The 24,000-nt window shown below is 40.4% G+C and overlaps 2 protein-coding genes across 3 annotated transcripts in view; one reads left to right on the plus strand and one right to left on the minus strand.

Annotated features, from left to right (window-relative positions):
• LOC133419379 (protein FAM13A-like) overlaps nucleotides 1–502 on the plus strand; it is a 14,573-nt gene extending 14,071 nt beyond the window's left edge. Inside the window, exons 10-11 of the mRNA XM_061708534.1 lie at nucleotides 24–125; nucleotides 206–502. Coding sequence (XP_061564518.1) covers nucleotides 24–125; nucleotides 206–329 — 226 coding nt within the window. The 3' untranslated portion in view covers nucleotides 330–502. The remainder of the gene's footprint in view (nucleotides 1–23; nucleotides 126–205) is intronic.
• A 6,264-nt stretch (nucleotides 503–6,766) lies between these two features.
• Nucleotides 6,767–24,000, minus strand: part of asah2 (N-acylsphingosine amidohydrolase 2) — a 38,478-nt gene continuing 21,244 nt past the window's right edge. For both annotated transcript variants that reach the window (XM_061707837.1, XM_061707836.1), the window contains exons 9-21: nucleotides 22,856–22,981; nucleotides 22,630–22,716; nucleotides 20,418–20,522; nucleotides 20,191–20,272; nucleotides 17,666–17,781; nucleotides 17,372–17,466; nucleotides 17,262–17,301; nucleotides 15,809–15,907; nucleotides 14,032–14,127; nucleotides 13,804–13,953; nucleotides 11,799–11,855; nucleotides 11,622–11,710; nucleotides 6,767–7,963 (exon numbers count right to left, since the gene is read on the minus strand). In XM_061707837.1, the coding sequence (XP_061563821.1) occupies nucleotides 7,765–7,963; nucleotides 11,622–11,710; nucleotides 11,799–11,855; nucleotides 13,804–13,953; nucleotides 14,032–14,127; nucleotides 15,809–15,907; nucleotides 17,262–17,301; nucleotides 17,372–17,466; nucleotides 17,666–17,781; nucleotides 20,191–20,272; nucleotides 20,418–20,522; nucleotides 22,630–22,716; nucleotides 22,856–22,981 (1,341 nt within the window). In that variant the 3' untranslated portion in view covers nucleotides 6,767–7,764. The remainder of the gene's footprint in view (nucleotides 7,964–11,621; nucleotides 11,711–11,798; nucleotides 11,856–13,803; nucleotides 13,954–14,031; nucleotides 14,128–15,808; nucleotides 15,908–17,261; nucleotides 17,302–17,371; nucleotides 17,467–17,665; nucleotides 17,782–20,190; nucleotides 20,273–20,417; nucleotides 20,523–22,629; nucleotides 22,717–22,855; nucleotides 22,982–24,000) is intronic.

The following is a 24,000-nucleotide window of genomic DNA, read 5'->3' on the forward strand; positions in this document are numbered from 1 at the left end:
CCTCTGTCGTTTCGCTGATCCAGGTCTCAGCTGCTGGCGTGTCTGCGAGAGACCCGAGCCGAGAAGAAGACGAGGCGTAAAGTTCTGAAGGCGTTTGAGGACGAGTTTTACCGACAGACTGGACGGTGAGTGACCTGAAGTTACAGCTGGACGAGTTCAGAGCTTGTTGGATCACGATTCTGATGAGGTAACTGTTTCCCGGCAGGATCTGTCAGAAGGAGGACCGCACTCCGATGAAGGAGGAATACCATGACTATAAACAGCTCAAAGCAAAACTCCGTCTGCTGGAGGTTCTGCTCAGTAAACAGGAAGTCACCAAAACCGTGTGAGGAACCAACGAGTCAGTCCCAGTCAGAAACATGTTTAACACAAGTCCCACTTGTGTTAGAAACGTCCAGCATGCCTCAAAACAGTGTCCCACATGTCCGAAGATTGTCCAAAATGTTACACACTACTTTGATGTATTTGACGAGTCGAGTCGGACACAAGTCTGAGACAAGTCTGATACGAGTCTGACACAAGTCTGATACGAGTCTGACACAGGTCTGATACAAGTCCGACACAAGTCTGATACGAGTCTGACACAAGTCTGATACAAGTCCGACACAAGTCTGATACGAGTCTGACAGGTCTGATACGAGTCCGACACAGGTCTGATACGATTCTGATACAAGTCTGACACGAATCGAGTCTGACACAGGTCTGATACAAGTCTGACACAGGTCTGATACGATTCTGACACAAGTCTGAGACAAGTCTGACACGAGTCTGATACAAGTCCGACACAGGTCTGATACGATTCTGATACAAGTCTGACACGAATCGAGTCTGACACAAGTTTTATACGAGTCTGACACAAGTTTGATACGAGTCTGACACAAGTCTGATACAAGTCTGATACGAGTCTGACACAAGTTTGATACGAGTCGGACACAGGTCTGATACGAGTCTGACACAGGTCTGATACGAGTCGGACACAGGTCTGATACGAGTCTGACACAGATCTGATACAAGTCTGATACGAGTTTGACACAAGTTTTATACGAGTCTGACACAAGTTTGATACGAGTCTGACCCAAGTCTGATACGAGTCTGACATGAGTCAAGTCTGACACAAATCGAGTCTGACACAAGTCAAGTCTGACACAATTTGACACGAGTCGAGTCTAAAACGAGTTGAATCTGGCACGAGTCTGACATGAATCGAGTCCGACAGAAGTCAGACACAAGTCGAGTCATACGCAGGTGTGACAGGTCAGACCCGAGTCTGACAGGAGTCTGACTCAAGTCTAGTCTGACTCGAGTCGAGTCCGACACAAGTCAGACACGAGTCCGAAACAAGTCTGATAGGAGTCTGACACGAGTTGAGTCTGACACGAATTTAGTCTGACACAAGTCAAGTTTTATACGAGTCGAGTCTGACACGGTCTGACTGGAGTCCGACACAAGTGTGATACGAGTCTGACACAAGTCAGACACGAGTCTGACACAAGTCTGATAGGAGTCTGACACGAGTTGCGTCTGACACGAATTTAGTCCGACACAAGTCAAGTTTTATACGAGTCGAGTCTGACACAGTTCGACTGGAGTCTGACACAAGTCTGATACGAGTCTGACACAAGTCAGACATAATTCTGATCCGAGTCTGACACAAGTCAGACACGAGTCCGAAACAAGTCTGATAGGAGTCTGATACGAGTTGAGTCTGACACGAATTTAGTCTGACACAAGTCAAGTTTTATACGAGTCGAGTCTGACACAGTCTGACTGGAGTCGGACACAAGTCGAGTGTGACACAAGTCAGTAAAAGTTCCGGACCTGCCTCCTCCTTTTCCATTTGAAACCCAGTTTCAGCCTCTAGTCTGATCAGTTGTATTGATCCCAGCCTTATCATCATTGATCCTTACTATGAATATTGGTCCTTATCGTGAACATTCCTTCCATGTTTGATGAGTTTGATTATTTTCTAAGAGTTTGAGTCCAGCTGAGAGCACTTTAATGGGACCCCGGTTGTGGAGGGTGGAGACGAGGGTTTGAGATGTTTCCTTGTTGAAACAAGCTCCAGCAGAAATAGAGGATTAAGTAAGAAAAGGTTGAGATAAACATTCTGAACTGGTGATATGCAAGTGATATGCAAGCTTTGTTCATTTCACATAACTGCGAGCAGGAATCTGGTGTAACAGACCAACGATTGTCTCCCCTGCTAGCAGCAGGTCAGGATTAGAGTAGAACCCAGGACCGCTGGAGCAGAACTCCTGAAGTCCTGGTTTTGATCGAGTCCTGGTTTCAGCTCTGTCAGCACTTATTTATATTTATTTTATAAAGTAATACAAATCCAAATCATAACTTAGCAGAAGCTACCGCCTCTGTAACACGTTTCTCCAAGAGCAATCTGCAGAAACCTGGTGATGACATCACAGGGGGCGTGTCCAGTTCTTCTGATACCCACTGATGATGAAATCAGAACCAATTAGAACATGACTTTATAATGATTTTAGCACTTTAAGATCAAAGAGGGAAAGTTATTATGCCCAAACATTAAAGACGAATATGCAAAATGTTCCTTTGGAGGTTGTTGGAGGTGAGTTTGTGTTTCCGGATCACGGTGGCCGTAGCTCGTGTCTCCTGAGTGTCTGAGCTTTAGTAAAGGTCTTCCAGAGGCTGCAGGGCTCAAACATCAAACATCCCGGAAACCTTTGTGCTCCGCTGTGTAAAACTATAACACGACGTCTGTACTGTCCTATGGCGAGCTAAAGTCTTTAAGAAGGAAACGCTAGATCGACCAAGCCTGTGTGTGTTTGTTTGTTGTCAAGTGTGAGAAGAGACGAACAGCAAACGGGTGTAGATGTTCAGAAAGTTTCCACGGGAAGTCGAACTGGGGAATGTTTTTAAGATTCAGATCTGGAATCAGATGGTGTGTGTGGACTTGTTCTGTAAAACAAATCAAGAAAACGTTTTCAAGGCAATACCATACACAGTTACCCACCAAAAATCTGAATGTTCTGTAACAAATCATCTAGCTCTTCAGTTAGCATGCTACAATCTAACCTGACGTCTGGTATGAGAACAGAAACCTACCACAGAGCTAGCTAGCACCATGCTAACTAGCCTCTTCAGTTTTAATGAAAATGTGTTAGCTAGATTACAGTTAGCACATCTTATTTGCTGTTTAGCATCTGTATGAATGAACTAGCCTACTAGCTCTAATAGCAGTTAGCCTGTACATCTGTGAATACAATGCAAGCTAGTTCATGTTTAGCCAGTCTCATTTCCTGTCTAGCTAGTTGTACCCTGAATCTTGCTACCATTGTGGCTAGCTATCTTGACCCAGGCATGATGGGTAGCTACTGTAATGCTAGCATTTTGGATAGCTGCTGTTATCTTAGCATCATGGCTAACTACCGTGATGCCAGTATAGTAGCTAGCTACTGTGATGCTAACATTATGGATAGTTACCGTGATGCAAGCTTGATGGCTAGTTTCTGTGATGCTAATGTTCTGGCTAGCTACTGTGATGACTGCATCATGGGTAGCTACAATATTGCTAGCCTTATGGCTAGTTATTGTGATGCTAGCTTTATGGCCAGTTTCTATAATGCTAGCAATTTGGCTAGCTACTGTGGTGCTAGCATTATGGCCAGTACTCGAGTTGAGGGGGGATAAAATAAAAACGGTCCAAATCATCCCCCCTGTAAAACTACCATCCCCCCTTTCCATCCCTTATGTCATTTCATCAATGAATGTAGTTTTACTGCTATTTCAATATTTAGAGTCATCACCAGAAAAATAACACCAGAAAAATAACTTATTTGACAATTTTCACCTGTTTCAAGTAAATTTTCACTTGAAATAAGTAGAAAAATCTGACAGTGGGACAAGATTTATATTCTCATTACAAGCAAAAAAATCTTGTTCCACATGCAGACTTTTCTACTTATTTTAAATGAAAATCTACTTGAAACAGGTGAAAATTGTTGTTTTTTCCAGTGATGAGTCTTGTTTTAAGTGTAATGAGATTTTTTTTACTAAAATGAGACATTTTAACTAGAAATAAGACAAATATTCTTGTTAAGATTGTGAGTTTTTGCAGTGATCCATTTTACTTATCCTGTGAAGGACAGAGTCATATTGATAAGTTCAGAAAAGTGTTTTTTATTGTTGTGTTTTGATGTATTTGATGTAAGCCCAGTGGATATTTAAAGCTTACAGAAGGCTGCATTTAACTGCTGCTATGTCATTCCTGCAGTATTTCTGCAGGTGTTTTGGTCAGTGCTATTATTTGTAATATATGATATTATTTGTAATCAGCACAAATTTTCTGTCCCCATATGATCAAATCCACCATCCCCCCTGATTTTCTTTTACAACTCGAGTACTGATTATGGCTAGCTACCACGATGCTAGCATTATGGCAGCTTTTATATATTCTGTTAATTCTCATGCAACATTCCCAGCTCTGAAGACGCCGCCATGTTTCAGCTCTCATCAAGAGTCTTCTGTCTTCGTTAAAATCTTTGACCCGCTGATGAAAGACGCCATCAGGTTTCTGTGGCGTGACATGAACTTGTAAAACTTCCAGTTGTGTATGAACAGACTTTTCTCGTCTCCTGTGCCCCAACATCTTCGGTGAAACGTCTGTGACGACGAGGCCCGCCGAGGTTTGGTCGTTTCTTGATCCCGACCGCCGCCGTTGTCCATGTTGTGATTTATTTCTGCTGCTGTGACGATGATTACTGTCCCTGTGATGTGCAATCCTGTTGGACCTGACAGATTTCTATACGCAAGTTTCAAATAAATATTTTTGTTATTTACACAACCTTATTTTATTTCATCAGAATTTTTGTTGTCAATTTTTCACATTCAAAGAGACACAATAGTCAGAGACACAGGACGCAGGGCAGAGAAGTCGAGCTCAAAGAGGCACATTCCCTCCAAAACAGCCACACAGACCAAATACGCCGACAAAACGAGGACAAAAAGATCCGGGATCCTGCAATGAGACACGATGCCGCCACAAAGACAACCTTAGAGAGACATCACAGGTTACACAACACAAACATACACAAAGTACTCCAACAGAAAGAGACCTCTACAGAGACACAGGTGACCACGTGGAGACACAGGTAGGGTTGCCACCCGTCCCGTAAAATACAGAATTGTCCTTTATTTGAGAAAAAAATTTTGCGTCCCGTATTGAACTAATACGGGGCGCGATTTGTGCCGTATTTTCATTAACTCCCCAAACACACATCACTCACACACATCAACACTAAATGTAACAATAATGAACAAAATAAAAACACAGGAAACATTAAGGCCAGCAAAATCTTTGTGGCGGGACAACAGGACCTGCTGCGTCTGTGCCCAGATCTTTATATGTTATTTTATTATTATTATTATTATTATTATTATTCACCTCCAGGTAGGGCTTGGGAATTGGAATTAAAAGTTGCATTCCATATTGAACCAATACGGACATATATTATGCTCTTATTTATTGATGTCATAATATACAGGTGAAGGTCAGAAAATGTAAATATATTGCAAAACGTCTTTCGTAGTAAATTTAACTAAAGGTGAAACAAATATATTATTTCCCACTACATTCAAAGTGAAATATTTCAAGCCTTTATTTGTTATGATTTTGGTGATTATGGCTCACAGTTTATGAAAACCACAAATAAAAAATAAATTAGAGAATATTTTATGAAATTAATAAACAATTCCATCATCAAAATTATAACAAATAAAGGTTTAACATATCTTGCTTTGCATGTAATAAGACTAGGTAATACATTAGTTTCACCTTTTAAGTTGAATTATTGAAATACATTAACTTTTACACCATATTCTAGTACAATTATTGAAATAAATTAACTTTTACCCCATATTCTAGTTGAAGTATTGAAATAAGTTAACTTTTACACCATATTCTAGTTGAATTATTGAAATAAGTTAACTTTTACACCATATTCTAGTTGAATTATTGAAATAAATTAACTTTTACACCATATTCTAGTTGAATTATTGAAATAAATTAACTTTTACACCATATTCTAGTTGAATTATTGAAATAAATTAACTTTTACACCATATTGTTCACCTGCAGCAATATTATACATCTGGGCTGATGTGGACATACGTAGCATAGAAGGATATTTCAGTTGCTAGTATGGTTGTCTGTCTATACAGTCATGCAAGTTAAAGCACTTTAAACTTTAAATCAAAGCGTTTTGTTTTTTCATATAAAATAAACACATTTTTATGTCGTTTAGAAGTTTTGGGGCTTTTTTTTGGCTCCTGCGCTGCTGAAATCAGGACGTCCCTTATTTCTATTTCTGAAAGGTGGCAACCCTACACACAGGTGACCACATAAATCACCTTCAGCGAAGTGCAACAGAACCTTCAAGGAGACGAGACCAAGTGGACGGAGGTCAGAGTCAACTGAAAGTCAAAAGCACTCTTTCATATTTTTATTTTCGCTTCACAGGACATTAGTTTCCGCTCTTATACATCTTCAATCCAGTCAGAGTCCCGATACCAGGGCCGGTTCTCCGAGGTGATGAGAGGTCAGGTGACCTGCTGGACAGGTACGACCCTCACTGGCAGGGGAGAAAGTAGATTCTTGCTGGTACTACGACCCTAACTTTCATGTTTTGGTTTCCTCCCACCACCAGCTTCTTCATCCCTGAACACGCATTCAATTTTTTAACACCTGTATGGTGTAGAAATTAGAAACACAACACTGTGTAGGCCTATAGCAAATGATTTATTTAAATGGTGTAAATAAAGGCCAGTCCGGACCAAGGGTTGTCACAGAATATTTTGTAAATGTTGACAAAACTTTCAAAATCATAACAATTTGTTTTGTTTCAAATTAGAATAAATTTACAGTTAAATTCATCAGCAGCTGAACAGTTACCAGGTCTCTGTCTTTGAATTTTCAGAACATTCTGCACATAAATGAAAGAAGAGATGATGACGATGAGTAAAATGTCTCAAAATGTCTCTTACAATGTGTGCATTGAAATGGAAAACAACTTCTTAAGCATTTTTAACAAAGCAAAACACTTAAAAGATTTAAAAAAAAACTTTACTTCAACATTTTTGCCGCTTTTTTTTTTTTTTTCCTGAAATGAGGAATGAAAACCAATCACAAATATCTTATTTGTGATTATTTGGCGTGTGATTATTTACCAGCATATTTGAAATATGCTGGTAATGTGTAGCCAACCACAAAAACCTTTGGAATTTTGGTGGAATCATTTATTTTTTGTCCTTGCCCGTCGGTGCAAATGACATAAATAAAGTGAATAAAATAAAAAGCAACGTTACATGAACAATAAATCATAACGCTCCCTTCCATGCAGTGTGTGTGTTTAGGAAGTAAAGACTGGAATACGCTATTCACAAAAGCACAAATTTTACTAATATTTATATCGTACTAATGTTTTAAAAATTATTCGTACGAAAAAACAAGATTATAGCAAGATTCTATCGCTGTGCCGTCTCCCCTCACTCATTCTTTGTAATAGGTTTGTATAACTGTATGTGTGATCAGAAATGGAGCTGAGGTGTTTGGCTGAGTGGTCGGCGCTGCTGCCTTTGGTGTCAAAGATCGAGAGTTTGAGACCCGCTGTACCTGAAGTATATTTTCAGTCATTCGTTTGGTTTTTTTTCCCAGTACTGCGTACCGGCACTGAATCTTTTGGTGGTACAGAGTACCGGGTGGTACCGGGTGGTACCGGCTTACTTTCCCCCCTCTCACTGGTGGTAGAAGCTGGGCGTGACTCTGAACACGTCGGACGAGCCTTGGTAGGATGTGATGACGGGTCTCAGGCCCTTCAGCTGCTTGTAATGTCCGAAGTGTCTGATCCGGTAGTGGCCGCTGGAGGCCGACGGGGGGATGTGCCACTCCACCGTGGTGTTACTCTGACGGTTGGAACCCTTCAGCCAATGGAACCTGAAAGAAGAATCAAACCACTCATATTAGGGAGATGTCGCCGACATGTGCGCGCCAGTACGAGTGTTGTTTGCAGGGGGCCGCAGATTTGGAATAGGATTGATGGTGTTGTTGCCTTCTATCTCCAAGTTTAAAAGACAACTAAAAAATAATCTTTTACTAACCTATATATAATATAAAATGCTTCTTCATGGACTGCTGGGATGTATGTGTGTGATTGCATGTGTATGTAATGTTAAGTATGTATGTTAAGTGTTTTTTTGTGTACTTTGTATGCATTTATCCATCAACATCTTTTTACAGATGGTAACTGCTTATACCATTGACTGTACCCAGGGCCGCCGCAAGGGGTGTGTGAACCATGCAACCGCACGGGGCCTCGCGCCCCAAGGGGCCTCGCCTCGCGCTATGGGACGTTTTTTTTTTTTTTTTCAAAAACATTTTTTTTTTCAATTTTTTTTTTGTTTTTTCCCTTATAAATATCAACAGTCACGTTCCATTACAGACCTAAATGTGTACTAGTCTGTGCATATCAATAAATATATGTGCAATGATGCGCGTGTCTGTTGTCCAACACAACTGATCAGACCAAGCGCAGACACAAGCTGCTCTGATCCAGACGGTGGAGTTGGAACAAACTGTCACACAATGTCGAGAGAACGATATAAATTCAGGAAATTTCCATCAGGGAATGAAAAAAGAAAAAAACTAAAGAAAATGGAAGAGTTTAATGCCTCTCTGAAAGCCTCGTTAAATAAATTTGTTACAAAAATCACCAATCCGACCGGGTCTCAATCAGCCGTGGGGCCCCGCGTCGAGGCAAGCCCAGATGATGATGAGGCAGGGGAAGGTATCCAGTATTTTGCTAATTGGAGAGTTAAAATTGCGCATATAGACACCCAATCCGACCCGAAAAACCCAAAAATTTCGCGCGCGCTCGCTATGCTCACGCGCGAGGGCCCCCCCATGCCATTTCGCACAGGGCCTCGCAAATTTCCCAGTCGGCTCTGACTGTACCACTACCCTTATATGAACTATGGGCCCCCACCTATAAGCTTTCCTAGCTTCCTTAGGGGACCCATTCACTCTACCCACTTAATTCGATTGTATTATTATAACTATTATTATGGTATTGTGAATAAATTCAAACTTTAAACTTCAAAGAAACCCGACGGTCAGCAGGGACATCTAGAACCTGGACTGGATCTAGTTTCAGCTTTGAGGCAAGGACTTTGGCTGGACCAAACCCAGTCTTTAATGGGTCCAGATTAAATCTAGACCGCTTCGTCGGCGGTCCGAACAGCCGAAAACCACGATTCAGGTGTCGGATATATTTATGACGTCTGACCATCATATTCACAGATTTTCACAGAGAGTTTCAAAAAACGACAACATCCGCCGGAGTGACGTAAGTGGCGGTGTCAGAGCCCGGAAAGGTGGTACAAGAACAGTTTGTGTCGCCATAGTTACGTGTCTCATCCAAGACAAATGTACGGGGTATTTTTATGAACCTCACCCAGTAAAATTATCTAAAATCACTAATTTATAAAAAAATTAGGAGGACGGTTTTTCAATGTCGCCTGGCTGTGGTTGGAGAGGTGTCGTCACTGATGTCTTGTACCGTTTACTGTACTAAGAGACCGCTGAGACCAGTTCTGGGTCGGTCTAGAGCAGGGGTTAATGCCCCTCTAGCCTTCATTTCAGCAGGTACTGTATGGATTTTCATTGTGCATCATGTTCTGCATTCTGATTGGCTAAACAGTCTCCCCGCTTCTTCACTTCCTGTGTCAATAACGTTAGTTGCTTAGCAACAAGCTGAGAATGACCAATGAGCTTCAGCAGCAACTCAGGAACGGGAGCCTTTGATGAATCGTTCATTACAGTCTCAGATATAATCATAGGTGGCATGTAGGTTTATAAGAATCTTTTTGCCCAGAAGAAAAAAGAGCGACAACAACGACCCATAACTATTTTCTTTTCTCGAAAAAACACACCTGCACCGCGGCTTTAGGAGAAAAAGACGCTACAGAGTCGGGATGTAGCGGCTCAGAAGAGCAGTGGAATACGTGCGAGGCGGGGCTGATCTCCGCTATTTGAAGCCCTCTATAATTGTAAAAAGAATTTCACTTATCACGGGTTCTTTTTAGAACGTAACCCCTGCGAAAAACCAGGGATTGCGAAACTCGCCTTCTCTTGGCTCATGACTGTCATGTTTTTGAACGCACACACACTACGTTTCCTCCGGTCTCCGCGTGTGGGGAAAAAAAGCTTCACTGTAGCCAGAAATAACGGAGTAAGTTTGGTAACGGTAATTGCGTTACTGAATTTAAAAAGTAATGCGTTAGAGTATTAGTTACCGCAAAACTAACGACGTTACTGTAACGCGTTACTAAATAACGCGTTACACCGTGTCCACACTGCATACGATGCGAGCGAGCGTCAGCGTCAAAAACAGTTCCATTGCTTTATTTTTTATTGCACTGTCTATACTGGTTGCGAGCGACGCAGCGTCGTTTTGAGCTGGACTTTTGTCACACGCCCTGCTTCTATTTTCTTCCTGTCGCTCGCGTTGAAAGCCGGTTGAAAGTTGAAAAAAAAAGTGTAAAGCGCTGTAGGAAACAGTCATTTCAATACAAGAACCTCAGTAAAGTGGCAGCTGCTGGAGGGAGATCGCCAGGGAGCTGGAAGGTTCTGATAAGATAAAAAGGTATAATAAGAATCTTATCTTAATCTTATTAGGGCTTAATTTGTGCCGGATCCTGCTGGATTTCTCGTGTCCTCTGCTTTTTCCCCACATCCCAGTAATGATCTGACATGCTGACATGTTTGCTGCATTTAACACCACACGCCCCTCACTCCACGCTGTTCGCTGTGTGATTGTGTCACCGTTCGTTTTTTTTCCCCACTTATTCCACCGAATAATACGCTTGTTTTCTGTTTAGAAAGTACAAACGTAGGAAGATTACAAGTAATCACCCATCTTTTACTTGTCCCTTTACTCTTTTAGGAGTAATTTTAGGAGTTTCTTTCAGGAGCGCACGGGCGAGTGAATAAAGGCTGATTTATGGTTCCGCGTAAAATCGACGGCGTAGCCTACGGCGTAGGTTATGCGGCGACGCGCACCGTTCGGTGAGTGCGCCACGTACCCTACGCCGTAAGGTCTGCGTTGGTGTAACGCGGAACCATAAATCAGCCTTTTAAAAGGCGAGTCTCAGCTGTCAATCAAAAGAACGTGGGAGAACGTGGGACCGATAACGCGTTCAGTGTGGACAGAGCGCATCCGATGCCACGCAGTGCGACGCGAAAGTCGGACGCTCGCATGCAGTTAGGACAGGCTGTAAGTCCCAACACTGTTCCCCACCAAGCAGTATGGTTCTTTCCATCAGTTCCTCGCTACCATAGCAACCATGGAGATTAGGGAACGTCATTCAGGTCAAATAGACCCGAGTCACGGTCGGTCAGAAATATCGGATCCTGATCGGACCTGCTGGAGAACTGTTTTAAGCTGCAAAATTAGCATAGTCGAAGAGTTTCCGTTAAAAAAAAAAAACATTGATAAGACCACCATTTTCAAGACCTACACCGCTAAAACCTTAAGCAGCGCTAATAGCTTCCTGTTCTCCCAAATATCTCTGAAACTGCGCCCACAGAAACTCACCTGGTCTCCCATGATGCATCGGTGTGGACGACTTCCCAGGAGTCGGTTCTGTTTTCATAAATCTCAACGGTGACAAAAGTTTTATCTCTCTGGAAGAAACAACACTGAGTGGGTGAGACGGAACAGAAAGGTCTGGAAGTCCACTAACGCCACGAACGATGGAGGAAAGGTTCTTACGATGTCTCCAGAGTGTCGAGGGTTTCCTGCCACAAACGTGACCGAGACGACATCACCCTGGAAAACAGAATAAAGTACTTTAATGTGTATTTGTTCACATGAACACAGCAGGATATCATCAGCGTATGGCTGGAGTCTGGGAGCTTTTACTGTTTTAGGCTCCTGGTTCTTGGTTGGTGAATGAAACGTTGAGTTTTTTCTAAAGACTGAAGTGTTTCTTTTGTAGTTTTCCCTGAAATCAGACATACATTTGCGACGTATAGGAATGTCTAACTTAAGAAGCTTTATGTAAAATACTAAAGGCTAAATTTAACTGTTAAAGAGGATTTGCTCGGTGAAAAACTTCTGCAACCTCCAGTCATGTTAGTAACCAAATTTATTTTGTGTTTTTAAGATAAAAACATAATAACAATCCTACATGTAGAAACCTTTAGACCGAAGAGGTTTTTCTCCTGGAAACTCCTCCAAACAAACGACCAGGTTCAGTCTTCTGACAGCACGATCATGGACTCCAACATCTAACGTGCTCTTTGAGCTCTTGGGTTTTGGGACGTCCATCAATAATCTTTCTTACTGTAGAACGTTGAACACCAATAGTTTGTAAAAAATCTTTTATAACCTTTCCAGATTGATGTTCAGCAATACTTGCTGCTCTTAAACCATTGCTCATGTTTTTCCCTCTTAGCATTGTGTTAACACACACCTGAACATTCCAGACCAGCTAAACCGCCAAAACATCTGCTTTCCTAGGTCAATGCTGATGATCGGTTCATCGTTGCTGATGATCGGTTCATCAATGATGATCGGTTCATCAATGGTAATGATCGGTTCATCAGTGCTGATCGGTTGATCAATGCTGATAATCGGTTCATCAATGCTGATGATCGGTTCATCGTTGCTGATGATCGGTTCATCAATGATGATGATCGGTTCATCAATGCTGATGATCAGTTCATCAATGCTAATGATCGGTTCTTCACTGATGATCAGTTGATCTACAGTAATGATCGTTCATTACTTATGATGATCGGGTGATCAATCCTGATAATTGGGTCATCAATGCTAATGATCGGTTGATCAATACTGATGATCGGTTCATCAGTGATGATCGGTTCATCAATGCTGATGATTGGTTCATCAATGCTAATGATTGGTTCATCAATGCTAATGATCAGTTCATCAATGCTAATGATCAGTTCATCAATTCTAATGATCGGTTCATCAATGCTAATGATTGGTTCATCAATGCTAATGATCGGTTCATCAATGCTAATGATCAGTTCATCAATGCTAATGATTGGTTCATCAATTCTAATGATCGGTTCATCAATGCTAATGATTGGTTCATCAATTCTAATGATTGGTTAATCAATTCTAATGATCGGTTCATCAATGCTTATGATTGGTTCATCAATTCTAATGATTGGTTCCTCACTGATGATCAGTTGATCAATAGTAATGATTGGTTCCTCACTTATGATCAGTTGATCAATAGTAATGATTGGTTCCTCACTGATGATCAGTTGATCAATGCTAATGATCGGTTCATCAATGCTAATGATCGGTTCATCAATGCTAATGATCAGTTCATCAATGCTAATGATCGGTTCATCAATGCTAATGATCGGTTCATCAATGGTAATGATCAGTTCATCAATGCTAATGATCGGTTCATCAATGCTAATGATCAGTTCATCAATGCTAATGATCGGTTCCTCACTGATGATCGGTTCATCATTGCTAATGATCGGTTATTCACTGATGATCAGTTGATCAATAGTAATGATTGGTTCCTCACTGATGATCAGTTGATCAATAGTAATGATTGGTTCCTCACTGATGATCAGTTGATCAATCCTAATGATCAGTTAATCATTGCTAATGATCGGTTCCTCACTGATGATCAGTTGATCAATGCTAATGATCGGTTCATCAATGCTAATGATCGGTTCCTCACTGATGATCAGCTGATCAATAGTAATGATCGTGTCCAGGTGAGTCCTACCTGTCTGTAGACGGGGTAAACCTGTTCCAGGACGTCTCCAAAGCTGGAGTTGGGAGGTTTCTTGTCCACCGTCGCCGCAGACATCAGATTGAAGAGGTTCTTGGTGAAGAACGGCGGCTCGGGGCCCGACGGCAGCTCCGACACCCGGCCCTGAAGGCACAAGAGAACTGGAATAACGTTCCATCAGGTATCCCCCCGTGAACAAAGGTGGCGTCCGCGCAGACGCACCTGAGCGATGGCGCGGGCCAGCCCCCGGTACTTGTGCAGGTAGGCAGTGAGCGTGTGCGGACCGTAGATAGTGGAGGCTCCTTCGTACCGCTGCACCTGAAAAACAGCCAACACGTCCGTCGGTCCCTGCTGCTCCTGTCAGTGGTTGACATTTCCCCCAGTTTGTGTTTCTGTTTTGCCCCGCCTGTCTTCCATCTGCCCTGATTGTTCACACCTGTGTCTCGTTACTCCCTTGTGTATATCTAGCCTTGTCTTTCCCTTGCTGCTTGTTAGGGCTGGGCGATATATCGAGATTTTAATATATATCGATATATTTTCAAACGCAATATGGTACGAGACAATATTGTTTATATCGATTTAAATTTTTTATTTTTTTTTATGATTTTGATATAGCTTATTTTGTGACAAATTGACTTGAATGTTGTATTTGAGATTTGCACAAATGTTTTGTTATTTGCACAACTGTCAACCTCAGTGGAAAAGTCTGCCTGTTACTGTCTATATTGTATTTTAATTTAATTGTTATGCAGGAAAGGGATATTTGTTTTAGTTTATTCAAGAAGCATTATTATTCTATATATGCAGGCAGTTTAGTTTTATTTCATTTGTTTTATACATTTTGATATTGTGCAGACCTCTGTTAATAAAGGAACCTGTGTGACATTTGGCACGAGGCTTTGTATTAAAACAAACTGTTTTTTTAAGGGTTTTCCTCAGAAAAAAATGAAGCTAACAGAGATGTTATGCTATAATGCTTTGGGGGAAACCCCAATTATGGCACAGAAAAAATATCAATATATATCGAGTATCGCCATTCAGCTAGAAAATATTGAGATATGACTTTTGGTCCATATCGCCCAGCCCTACTGCTTGTGGTTCCGTCCTGTTTCCTCCCTCCATTTGTCCTGCCAAGTTTTTGCTCAAGTATTTTGGATCCCTGTTTTGTGTTACTTTTGATCATGCCAAGCAGCGCTTTTGGTTTTTGTAAAATAAACCCTTTTTGTTGAACTCCTGCCTCTCGCTCTCCTGCATCTGGGTCCTCACCACACCAGCCTGACAGCTCCCGCTCACCTTCAGTTCTGATTCCCGTCCTGATTCTGGGAATGTCGTCTGGAGTTTGTCAGGGTTTGACATGTCCTATTTTATTTTGAAGCCCGTATCTTTGTGTTTGAGTTCTTGTTTGACCTTCCTGTTCCCCATCTGCCCTGATCGTCTGCACCTGTGTCTCGTTAACCCTTGCGTATATCTGGTCTTGTCTTTCCCTTGCTCCTTGCTGGTCTGTACTGTTTCATCCCTCCATGTTTTCCACGTCAGGTTTTGTCAAAGTTTTTGATTCTTGTTCACGGTCTGGTTTTTGTATCCTGCTTAGCAGCGTTTTTGGTTTTGAGTAAATAAATCACAGTTTTGGAGAACTCCTGCCACCTGCTCTCCTGCATCTGGGTCCTACTCCAACCTTCCTGACAGAGTGCATATGTTGAAACCACAGACACGATTTTAACTGTTCACGTTTACTTCCAAAGTAATTTATATCTATATTCGAGCTGTGCAGATGTTTGGAGCTCCAGTTGCCATGAGGGGCCCAGTAGTGGCTCCCAAACGAGGCTCATTTCTGAACGTCCTGCTCTGAAGTGACATAGTACATCTCAAAAATTGAGTCTTAGCATCACCGTCCTCAAATCCATGTCATTTTAGGTACAATCCAGTCAGACCAAACACAAGATGAAGTTTTTCACCTACATTTGACCGGTGTTTTAGCCGTTGCCGAGCAGCCTCGTACCTGGTACTCCTCATAGGTGGTGATGTAGTGAGTGTAGACGTTACTGAGTCCAGCGATCACCACCTCCATGTCCCCCAACGTCCCCTCAGACTCCAGCTCCTGAAACCGGGCAACCAAACTTTATTTTTAAAACACTTTTCATACAACTTGGTTAAGACGACGCATTTACATGAACACACACACGACCAAAACTCCTGGTTATCTCCAAGACCCGATAGCTACAGTGCGAGGAGAGCTCCGCTACCATCGATTCTACTTTCCAACGTTCGGTCCCGAGAATGGAATTAACGACGAAAAAGGAGACTGGAGGCACTGATTTTAACCGAGACGAGGATATACCGGACCCCACATTGACATGTGGCATTCAGCACCATAATCCCCCAACGCAGAGTGGACAAACCGGGCCCATGAGGTCGGAACACTCCCATGTGCAACTGGATTTTGGACTTTCTCACCGGCGGGCCACTGCTTGTACAGGTGGGAAGCAACTAGGGCTGCACGATTAATCGTTAAAAAAATCGCGATCTCGATTCATGCTTGAACGCAATCTCATTTCCAAATGACGACGATTTAAAAAAAAAAGAAAAAAAAATTTTTTTTTTTTTTTTTGGATGTTTATTGTTTTTATGTTCAATGTCAGCTGTTACAAAGTTGATGCCAGTCTTTTATCAGGCACCATTATATTTTTTGTAACGTTTACCTTTTGTATCGGCAGCTTCTTAATAGCAGCAAAAGGCAATGGGGGGTTCATCCCAGCCAGAGGAATAATTTGTTGCCTCAGAACTACAGGATCTGTTACAAGTCCCCTTTCTGAAAGGGTGTTCAACTCAGGGAGGAACAAATTACTTATTATTATTATTGTTTAAATTATTCAAAGGTTTGTGTAAAGAAGACAAGAGATGTTTATTGTTATTATATTTTTGTTCAGCTGTTGCAAAGTTAAAGTAATAAGTGCAATACATTTTATATTGGAAAAAAATCGTGAGAGAATCGTGATCTCAATTCTAAGCAAAAAAATCGTGATTCTCATTTTGTCCAGAATCGTGCAGCCCTAGAAGCAACACCTCCGACACCATCCAGCTGAGCACCGGCACCCCTCAGGGCTGTGTGTAGAGCCCACTGCTCTTCTCTCTGATGACCCACGACTGTGGCGCTCGCGCTGCTACAACCACATCATTCAGTATGCAGATGACGTGACTGTGGTAGGGCTGAGTCAGAAGGAGGAGGAGCTTGCATACTGAGAGGAGGTGGAACATCCGGTGGGCTGGTGCACTGCTAACAACCTGGAGATGCCGCCCTCACTCCCGTCAAAGTCGCCACCCAATAACGGCCAAGAAGAATCCCTGCTGACCCCAAACATCCCAACCACAGTCTGTTTACCCTTCTGCCCTCAGGCAGACGTTATCGGGGTCAAGTCACCGACACGGACGCCTGTTTTCGCGTTGTTGCTCACCTGTTTGACGGCTTCCCGCAACCTCCTTCCCGACATGGTGCTGTTGAAACCCACAAACAGAATCAGTTTCAAACCAGCAGCTCAGACGAAGTGAGCGGTCTGATAATTACGTCATTTCTCCAGGAACCGCGACGACGGCCACCGATCCGATGGTGATGATCTGAACGTCGATGATCTGAGGATGCCAGGGCAGAGGCCAGTTCATCTGGACACACAAGACACCGGCTGAGCGTTAAAACCACTAACTTCAAAATAAAAGCACCAGCATGAAAATGAAACCATCAACGTGAAAATGAAACCATCAACTTCAAAATAAAAGCACCAACGTGAAAAAGAAACCAACTTTGAAATAAAAAGCACCAAGTTTACTTGGAGGGTTTAGTACGTCTGCTTCGGCGACTCACCTCGCCTGTGCTGAACAGGATTGGTTTGGGATGGTGACAATCCCTCGTCTGATTGGATGGAGGGCCCACCAGAGTGTCTCTGATTCCATCCCAGAATGGGTCTCCTTCCACAGCACCTTCACGCAGAAACACAGATTTCCTGATTGGAAGGCCGTTGTAGATCCCAGAACCAGAACCAGCGTTTAGTAACAGTAGAACAATGAGGATAAACTGACTGCACAAAGACACTGGGACTGGTCATGGGTTGGTAGAAGATTCTGGGTTGGTCTGGACTCTAGAGGGTTCTGGTTGGTCTGGACCAGGGGTCGGCAACCCGCGGCTCCAGAGCCGCATGCAGGTCTTTAGCGCCGCCCTAGTGGCTCCTGGAGCTTTTTCAAAAATGTTTGACCTTTTTTTTCCTTTTTCTCTTTTTTTCTTCTTTTTTTCCCTTTTTTTCTTCGTCTTTCCTTTTTTCTTCTTTTTTTCCTTTTCTCAACATTTAGACTTTTTTCTTGAAATTTAGTTTTTTTTCTCAACATTTCGACTTTTTTCTCAAAATTTTGACTTTTTTCTCGACAATTCGACTTTTTTCTCAACATTTCGGCTTTTTTCTCAAAATTTTGACTTTTTTCTCGACATTTCTACTTTTTTCTCGACATTTCGACTTTTTTCTCAACATTTCGACATTTTTCTCTAAATTTTGACTTTTTTCTCGACATTTCGACTTTTTTCTCAACCTTTCTACTTTTTTTTCAACATTTCGGCGTTTTGGAGCTTTTAAAAAATGTTTGACCTTTTTTTTCCTTTTTTCTTTTTTTCCCCTCTTTTTCTCTTTTTTTCTTCTTTTTTCCCTTTTTTTCTTCTTCTTTCCTTTTTTCTTCTTTTTTTCCTTTTCTCAACATTTAGACTTTTTTCTTGAAATTTAGTTTTTTTTCTCAACATTTCGACTTTTTTCTCGAAATTTTGACTTTTTTCTCGACAATTCGACTTTTTTCTCAACATTTCGGCTTTTTTCTCAAAATTTTGACTTTTTTCTCGACATTTCGACTTTTTTCTCAACATTTCGACATTTTTCTCAAGATTTTGACTTTTTTCTCGAAATTTTGACTTTTTTCTCGACATTTCTACTTTTTTCTCGACATTTCGACTTTTTTCTCAACATTTCATCTTTTTTCTCAAAATTTTGACTTTTTTCTCGACATTTCGACTTTTTTCTCAACATTTCGACATTTTTCTCAAAATTTTGACTTTTTTCTCGAAATTTTGACTTTTTTCTCGACATTTCGACTTTTTTCTCAACATTTCGACATTTTTCTCTAAATTTTGACTTTTTTCTCGACATTTCGACTTTTTTCTCAACCTTTCTACTTTTTTTTCAACATTTCGGCGTTTTGGAGCTTTTAAAAAATGTTTGACCTTTTTTTTCCTTTTTTCTTTTTTTCCCCTCTTTTTCTCTTTTTTTCTTCTTTTTTCCCTTTTTTTCTTCTTCTTTCCTTTTTTCTTCTTTTTTTCCTTTTCTCAACATTTAGACTTTTTTCTTGAAATTTAGTTTTTTTTCTCAACATTTCGACTTTTTTCTCGAAATTTTGACTTTTTTCTCGACAATTCGACTTTTTTCTCAACATTTCGGCTTTTTTCTCAAAATTTTGACTTTTTTCTCGACATTTCGACTTTTTTCTCAACATTTCGACATTTTTCTCAAGATTTTGACTTTTTTCTCGAAATTTTGACTTTTTTCTCGACATTTCTACTTTTTTCTCGACATTTCGACTTTTTTCTCAACATTTCATCTTTTTTCTCAAAATTTTGACTTTTTTCTCGACATTTCGACTTTTTTCTCAACATTTCGACATTTTTCTCAAAATTTTGACTTTTTTCTCGAAATTTTGACTTTTTTCTCGACATTTCTACTTTTTTCTCGACATTTCGACTTTTTTCTCAACATTTCGACATTTTTCTCTAAATTTTGACTTTTTTCTCGACATTTCGACTTTTTTCTCAACCTTTCTACTTTTTTTTCAACATTTCGGCGTTTTGGAGCTTTTAAAAAATGTTTGACCTTTTTTTTCCTTTTTTCTTTTTTTCCCCTCTTTTTCTCTTTTTTCTTCTTTTTTTCCTTTTCTCAACATTTCGACTTTTTCTCAACATTTCGCCATTTTTCTCGACATTTTGACTTTTTTCTCGAAATTTTGACTTTTTTCTCAACATTTCAACTTTTTTCTTGAAATGTTGACTTTTTTCTCGACATTTCGACTTTTTTCTTGAAGTGCATAATGAAAAAAAAAATCTCCCCCCAGTTCTAACTAATATAGAAACATGCAGCATGTGTTGTCTTCATTCTAAGGCTGATACAAGACTTTTCATTTTTTGCGGCTCCAGATATATTTGTTTTTTGTGTTTTTGGTCCAATATGGCTCTAAAACATTTTGGGTTGCCGACCCCTGGTCTAGAAGGTTCTGGTCTGGGAGGGTTCTGATTGGTCTGGAGGTTCAGTAACCTGTGACATCACAGCGTGCTGTCCAGGTCGTCTTATACAGCAGACCCACCCTGGGTGAAGTTCAGGTCTCCTCCTCCGTCTGTGGTTCCAGCTGCAAAACTGTGACCCAGAGCAGGTTTGCAGGTGCTCACCTGCAGAACCAAACATGAACTTAAAGTTCAGCTCTCAGGTGGAAACGGTGTGTGTGTGTGTGTGTGTGTGTGTGTGTGTGTGTGTGTGTGTGTGTGTGTGTGTGTGTGTGTGTGTGTGTGTGTGTGTGTGTGTGTGCGTACTGACTGAGTGTGTGCTGTTGAGTTGGACCGTCACGTCCGTCATGTTGACCCACTGGTGAGCAGAATGAATGAAGCCGGTCACCTCCTCCACTGCATCTGCATACAGCTCCTACACACACACACACACACACACACACACACACACACACACACACACACACACACACACACACACACACACACACACACACACACACACACACACACACCACAGTAGTGTCGTTTTCATCAGCCTGTTTCAGTTTTAGTTTTAGTCTAGTCTTTGGGTCCAGCTATCATTTTAGTTTTTATTAGTTTTAGTCACGTTCATTCTCCTTTTAGTCGTGTCAAGTTTCAGTCGACTAAAAGTCTGAGCATTTTAGTCTTATTTTAGTCAGAATTGTCTAGTTTAGTTTTAGTCAAATTTTGTATTTAGCCAAACCCATTTTCCTATTCAAACAAGGTTATCTTATTATTATATTATTGTTACCTTATAGACTCAAGAATACATTCATTCCAGATACAGAAGACTCTCATTTGAGTTTACAACATATTTATTTTTCCGCATTTCTCCCCATCTTTTATCTTTTCCGATGACACATTGGGTTTTCTTTTCCACGTCTATGTAGGAAAGTGGATCCAAAGATGGATCTTCTTCTTCTCCAGCCCCAGAGCAGATCCCCGTGTTTCTCTATGTAACTTTGTTGTTAATTGATGTGAACCTAGAGCTCTGCGTTAACGGCATCAGCCTCTAACTCTGCAGCTGATTCTGGATCTGATTCCTGCTGCAGCGACTGGGATTGAGGACTAACGTCACCCAGCAGAACTAAACCAGAGAAACTACTGAAAACATGGACATTAAACCAGAGAAACTACTGAAAACATGGACATTAAACCAGAGAAACTACTGAAAACATGGACATTAAACCAGAGAAACTACTGAAAACATGGACATTAAACCAGAGAAACTACTGAAAACATGGACATTAAACCAGAGAAACTACTGAAAACATGGACATTAAACCAGAGAAACTACTGAAAACATGGACATTAAACCAGAGAAACTACTGAAAACATGGACATTAAACCAGAGAAACTACTGAAAACATGGACATTAAACCAGAGAAACTACTGAAAACATGGACATTAAACCAGAGAAACTACTGAAAACATGGACATTAAACCAGAGAAACTACTGAAAACATGGACATTAAACCAGAGAAACTACTGAAAACATGGACATTAAACCAGAGAAACTACTGAAAACATGGACATTAAACCAGAGAAACTACTGAAAACATGGACATTAAGGATCTTTGTTGGAACATTTCGCCTCGTTTTTGGTCGACGAAAATGAAGACACATTTTGGCAGAGTTTTTATTTTGTAATCTTACTTTTTAGTCTCGTTTTTATTTGTCTACGACAGGGGTCGGGAACCCGCGGCTCTAGAGCCGAATGCGGCTCTTTAGCACCGCCCTGGTGGCTCCTGGAGCTTTTCAAAAATGTTTGACCTTTTTTTTCCTTTTTTTCTTCTTTTTTTTTCTTTTTTTCCTTTTTTTTTATTTTTTTTTCAGTTTTTTTCCTTTTATTTATTTTTTTCTTTTCTTTCTTTTCTTTTTTTCCTTTTTCTTTTTTTCTTCTTTTTTTCCTTTTTTTCTCTTTTTTTCTTCCTTTTCCCTTTCCTTTTAATCTCGATATTTGACTTTTTTCCCAACATTTCCACTTTTTTCTCGACATTTCGACTTTTGTCTCAAGATTCTACTTCAACATTAATCTTGACATTTCGACTTTTTTCTCGGCATTTCGACTTTTTTCTTAACATTTCGACTTTTCTCAAAATTTCAACTTTTTTCTGGACATTTCGACTTTTTTCTTGAAGTGCATAATGAAAAGAAATCTTCCCCCAGTTATAACTAATATAGAAATATGCAGCATGTGTTGCCTTCATTCTAAGGCTGATACAAGACTTTTAATTTTTTTGCGGCTCGAGACATTTTTGTGTTTTGTGTTTTTGGTCCAATATGGCTCTAAAACATTTTGGGTTGCCGACCCCTGGTCTACAATATTGCATTATATATTTAATTATCATTATCATCACATGACCAACATTTTTGTTGCGTCTCGTTTTCCTCAGGTGATAAAGGTTCGTTGACGACGATATTTAGTCATAATTTTCCTTGACTACACAGATAAAAGTTCAGCGTGTCCCCACGACGTAGGTGAACCAGAAACTCACCCTGGCCTTCATGTAGACGCTGTGTCCGATGATCCTGGTGCTCTCAAACATGTCTCCTCCGGGTCCGAATCCCTGGCACATCTTAGTCTGACAGACACACACGTGTTTACTGCTGTGTGTGTGTGTGTGTGTGCGTGCGTGTGTGTGTGTGTGTGTGTGTGTGTGTGTGTGTGTGTGTGCGTGCGTGCGTGCGTGCGTGCGTGCGCGTGTGTGTGTGTGTTTTTACCCCTCCAACAGGACAGGAGGCGTTCAGGTAGTCGCAGGGTTGGCCCGTGTTCACGCAGTGAGGTCCTCGGGTGTTCGGAGTGACGTCTCCGAGGTTACTGGAGGAGAAACCTGCAACAAAACCTCCCTAAAACACACACGCACGCACGCACGCACACACACACACACACACACACACACACACACACACACACACACACACACACACACACACACACCAACGCATGACGTATGTTTTGCTTTCTGTGCGATAAAAAGAATGATTTTTGGGGACTTTATTTAAGTTGTAGTTACACCCTCATGTAGGGTTGCCACCCGTCCCGTAAAATACGGAATTGTCCTTTATTTGAGAAAAAAATGTTGCGTCCCGTATTGAACTAATACGGGACACGATTTGTACCGTATTTTCATTAATTTTTACACCATATTCTAGTTGAATTATTGAAATAAATTAACTTTTACACCATATTCTAGTTGAATTATTGAAATAAATTAACTTTTACACCATATTCTAGTTGAATTATTGAAATAAATTAACTTTTACACCATATTCTAGTTGAATTATTGAAATAAATGAACCTTTACACCATATTCTAGTTGAATTATTGAAATAAATTAACTTTTACACCATATTCTAGTTGAATTATTGAAATAAGTTAACTTTTACACCATATTCTAGTTGAATTATTGAAATAAATTAACTTTTACACCATATTCTAGTTGAATTATTGAAATAAATTAACTTTTACACCATATTCTAGTTGAATTATTGAAATAAATTAACTTTTACACCATATTCTAGTTGGATTATTGAAATAAATTAACTTTTACACCATATTCTAGTTGGATTATTGAAATAAATTAACTTTTACACCATATTCTAGTTGAATTATTGAAATAAATTAACTTTTACACCATATTCTAGTTGGATTATTGAAATAAATTAACTTTTACACCATATTCTAGTTGAATTATTGAAATAAATTAACTTTTACACCATATTCTAGTTGGATTATTGAAATAAATTAACTTTTACACCATATTCTAGTTGGATTATTGAAATAAATTAACTTTTACACCATATTCTAGTTGAATTATTGAAATAAATTAACTTTTACACCATATTCTAGTTGAATTATTGAAATA

Source organism: Cololabis saira, chromosome 19 (genome assembly GCF_033807715.1).
Source record: "Cololabis saira isolate AMF1-May2022 chromosome 19, fColSai1.1, whole genome shotgun sequence".
NCBI lineage: Eukaryota > Metazoa > Chordata > Actinopteri > Beloniformes > Belonidae > Cololabis > Cololabis saira.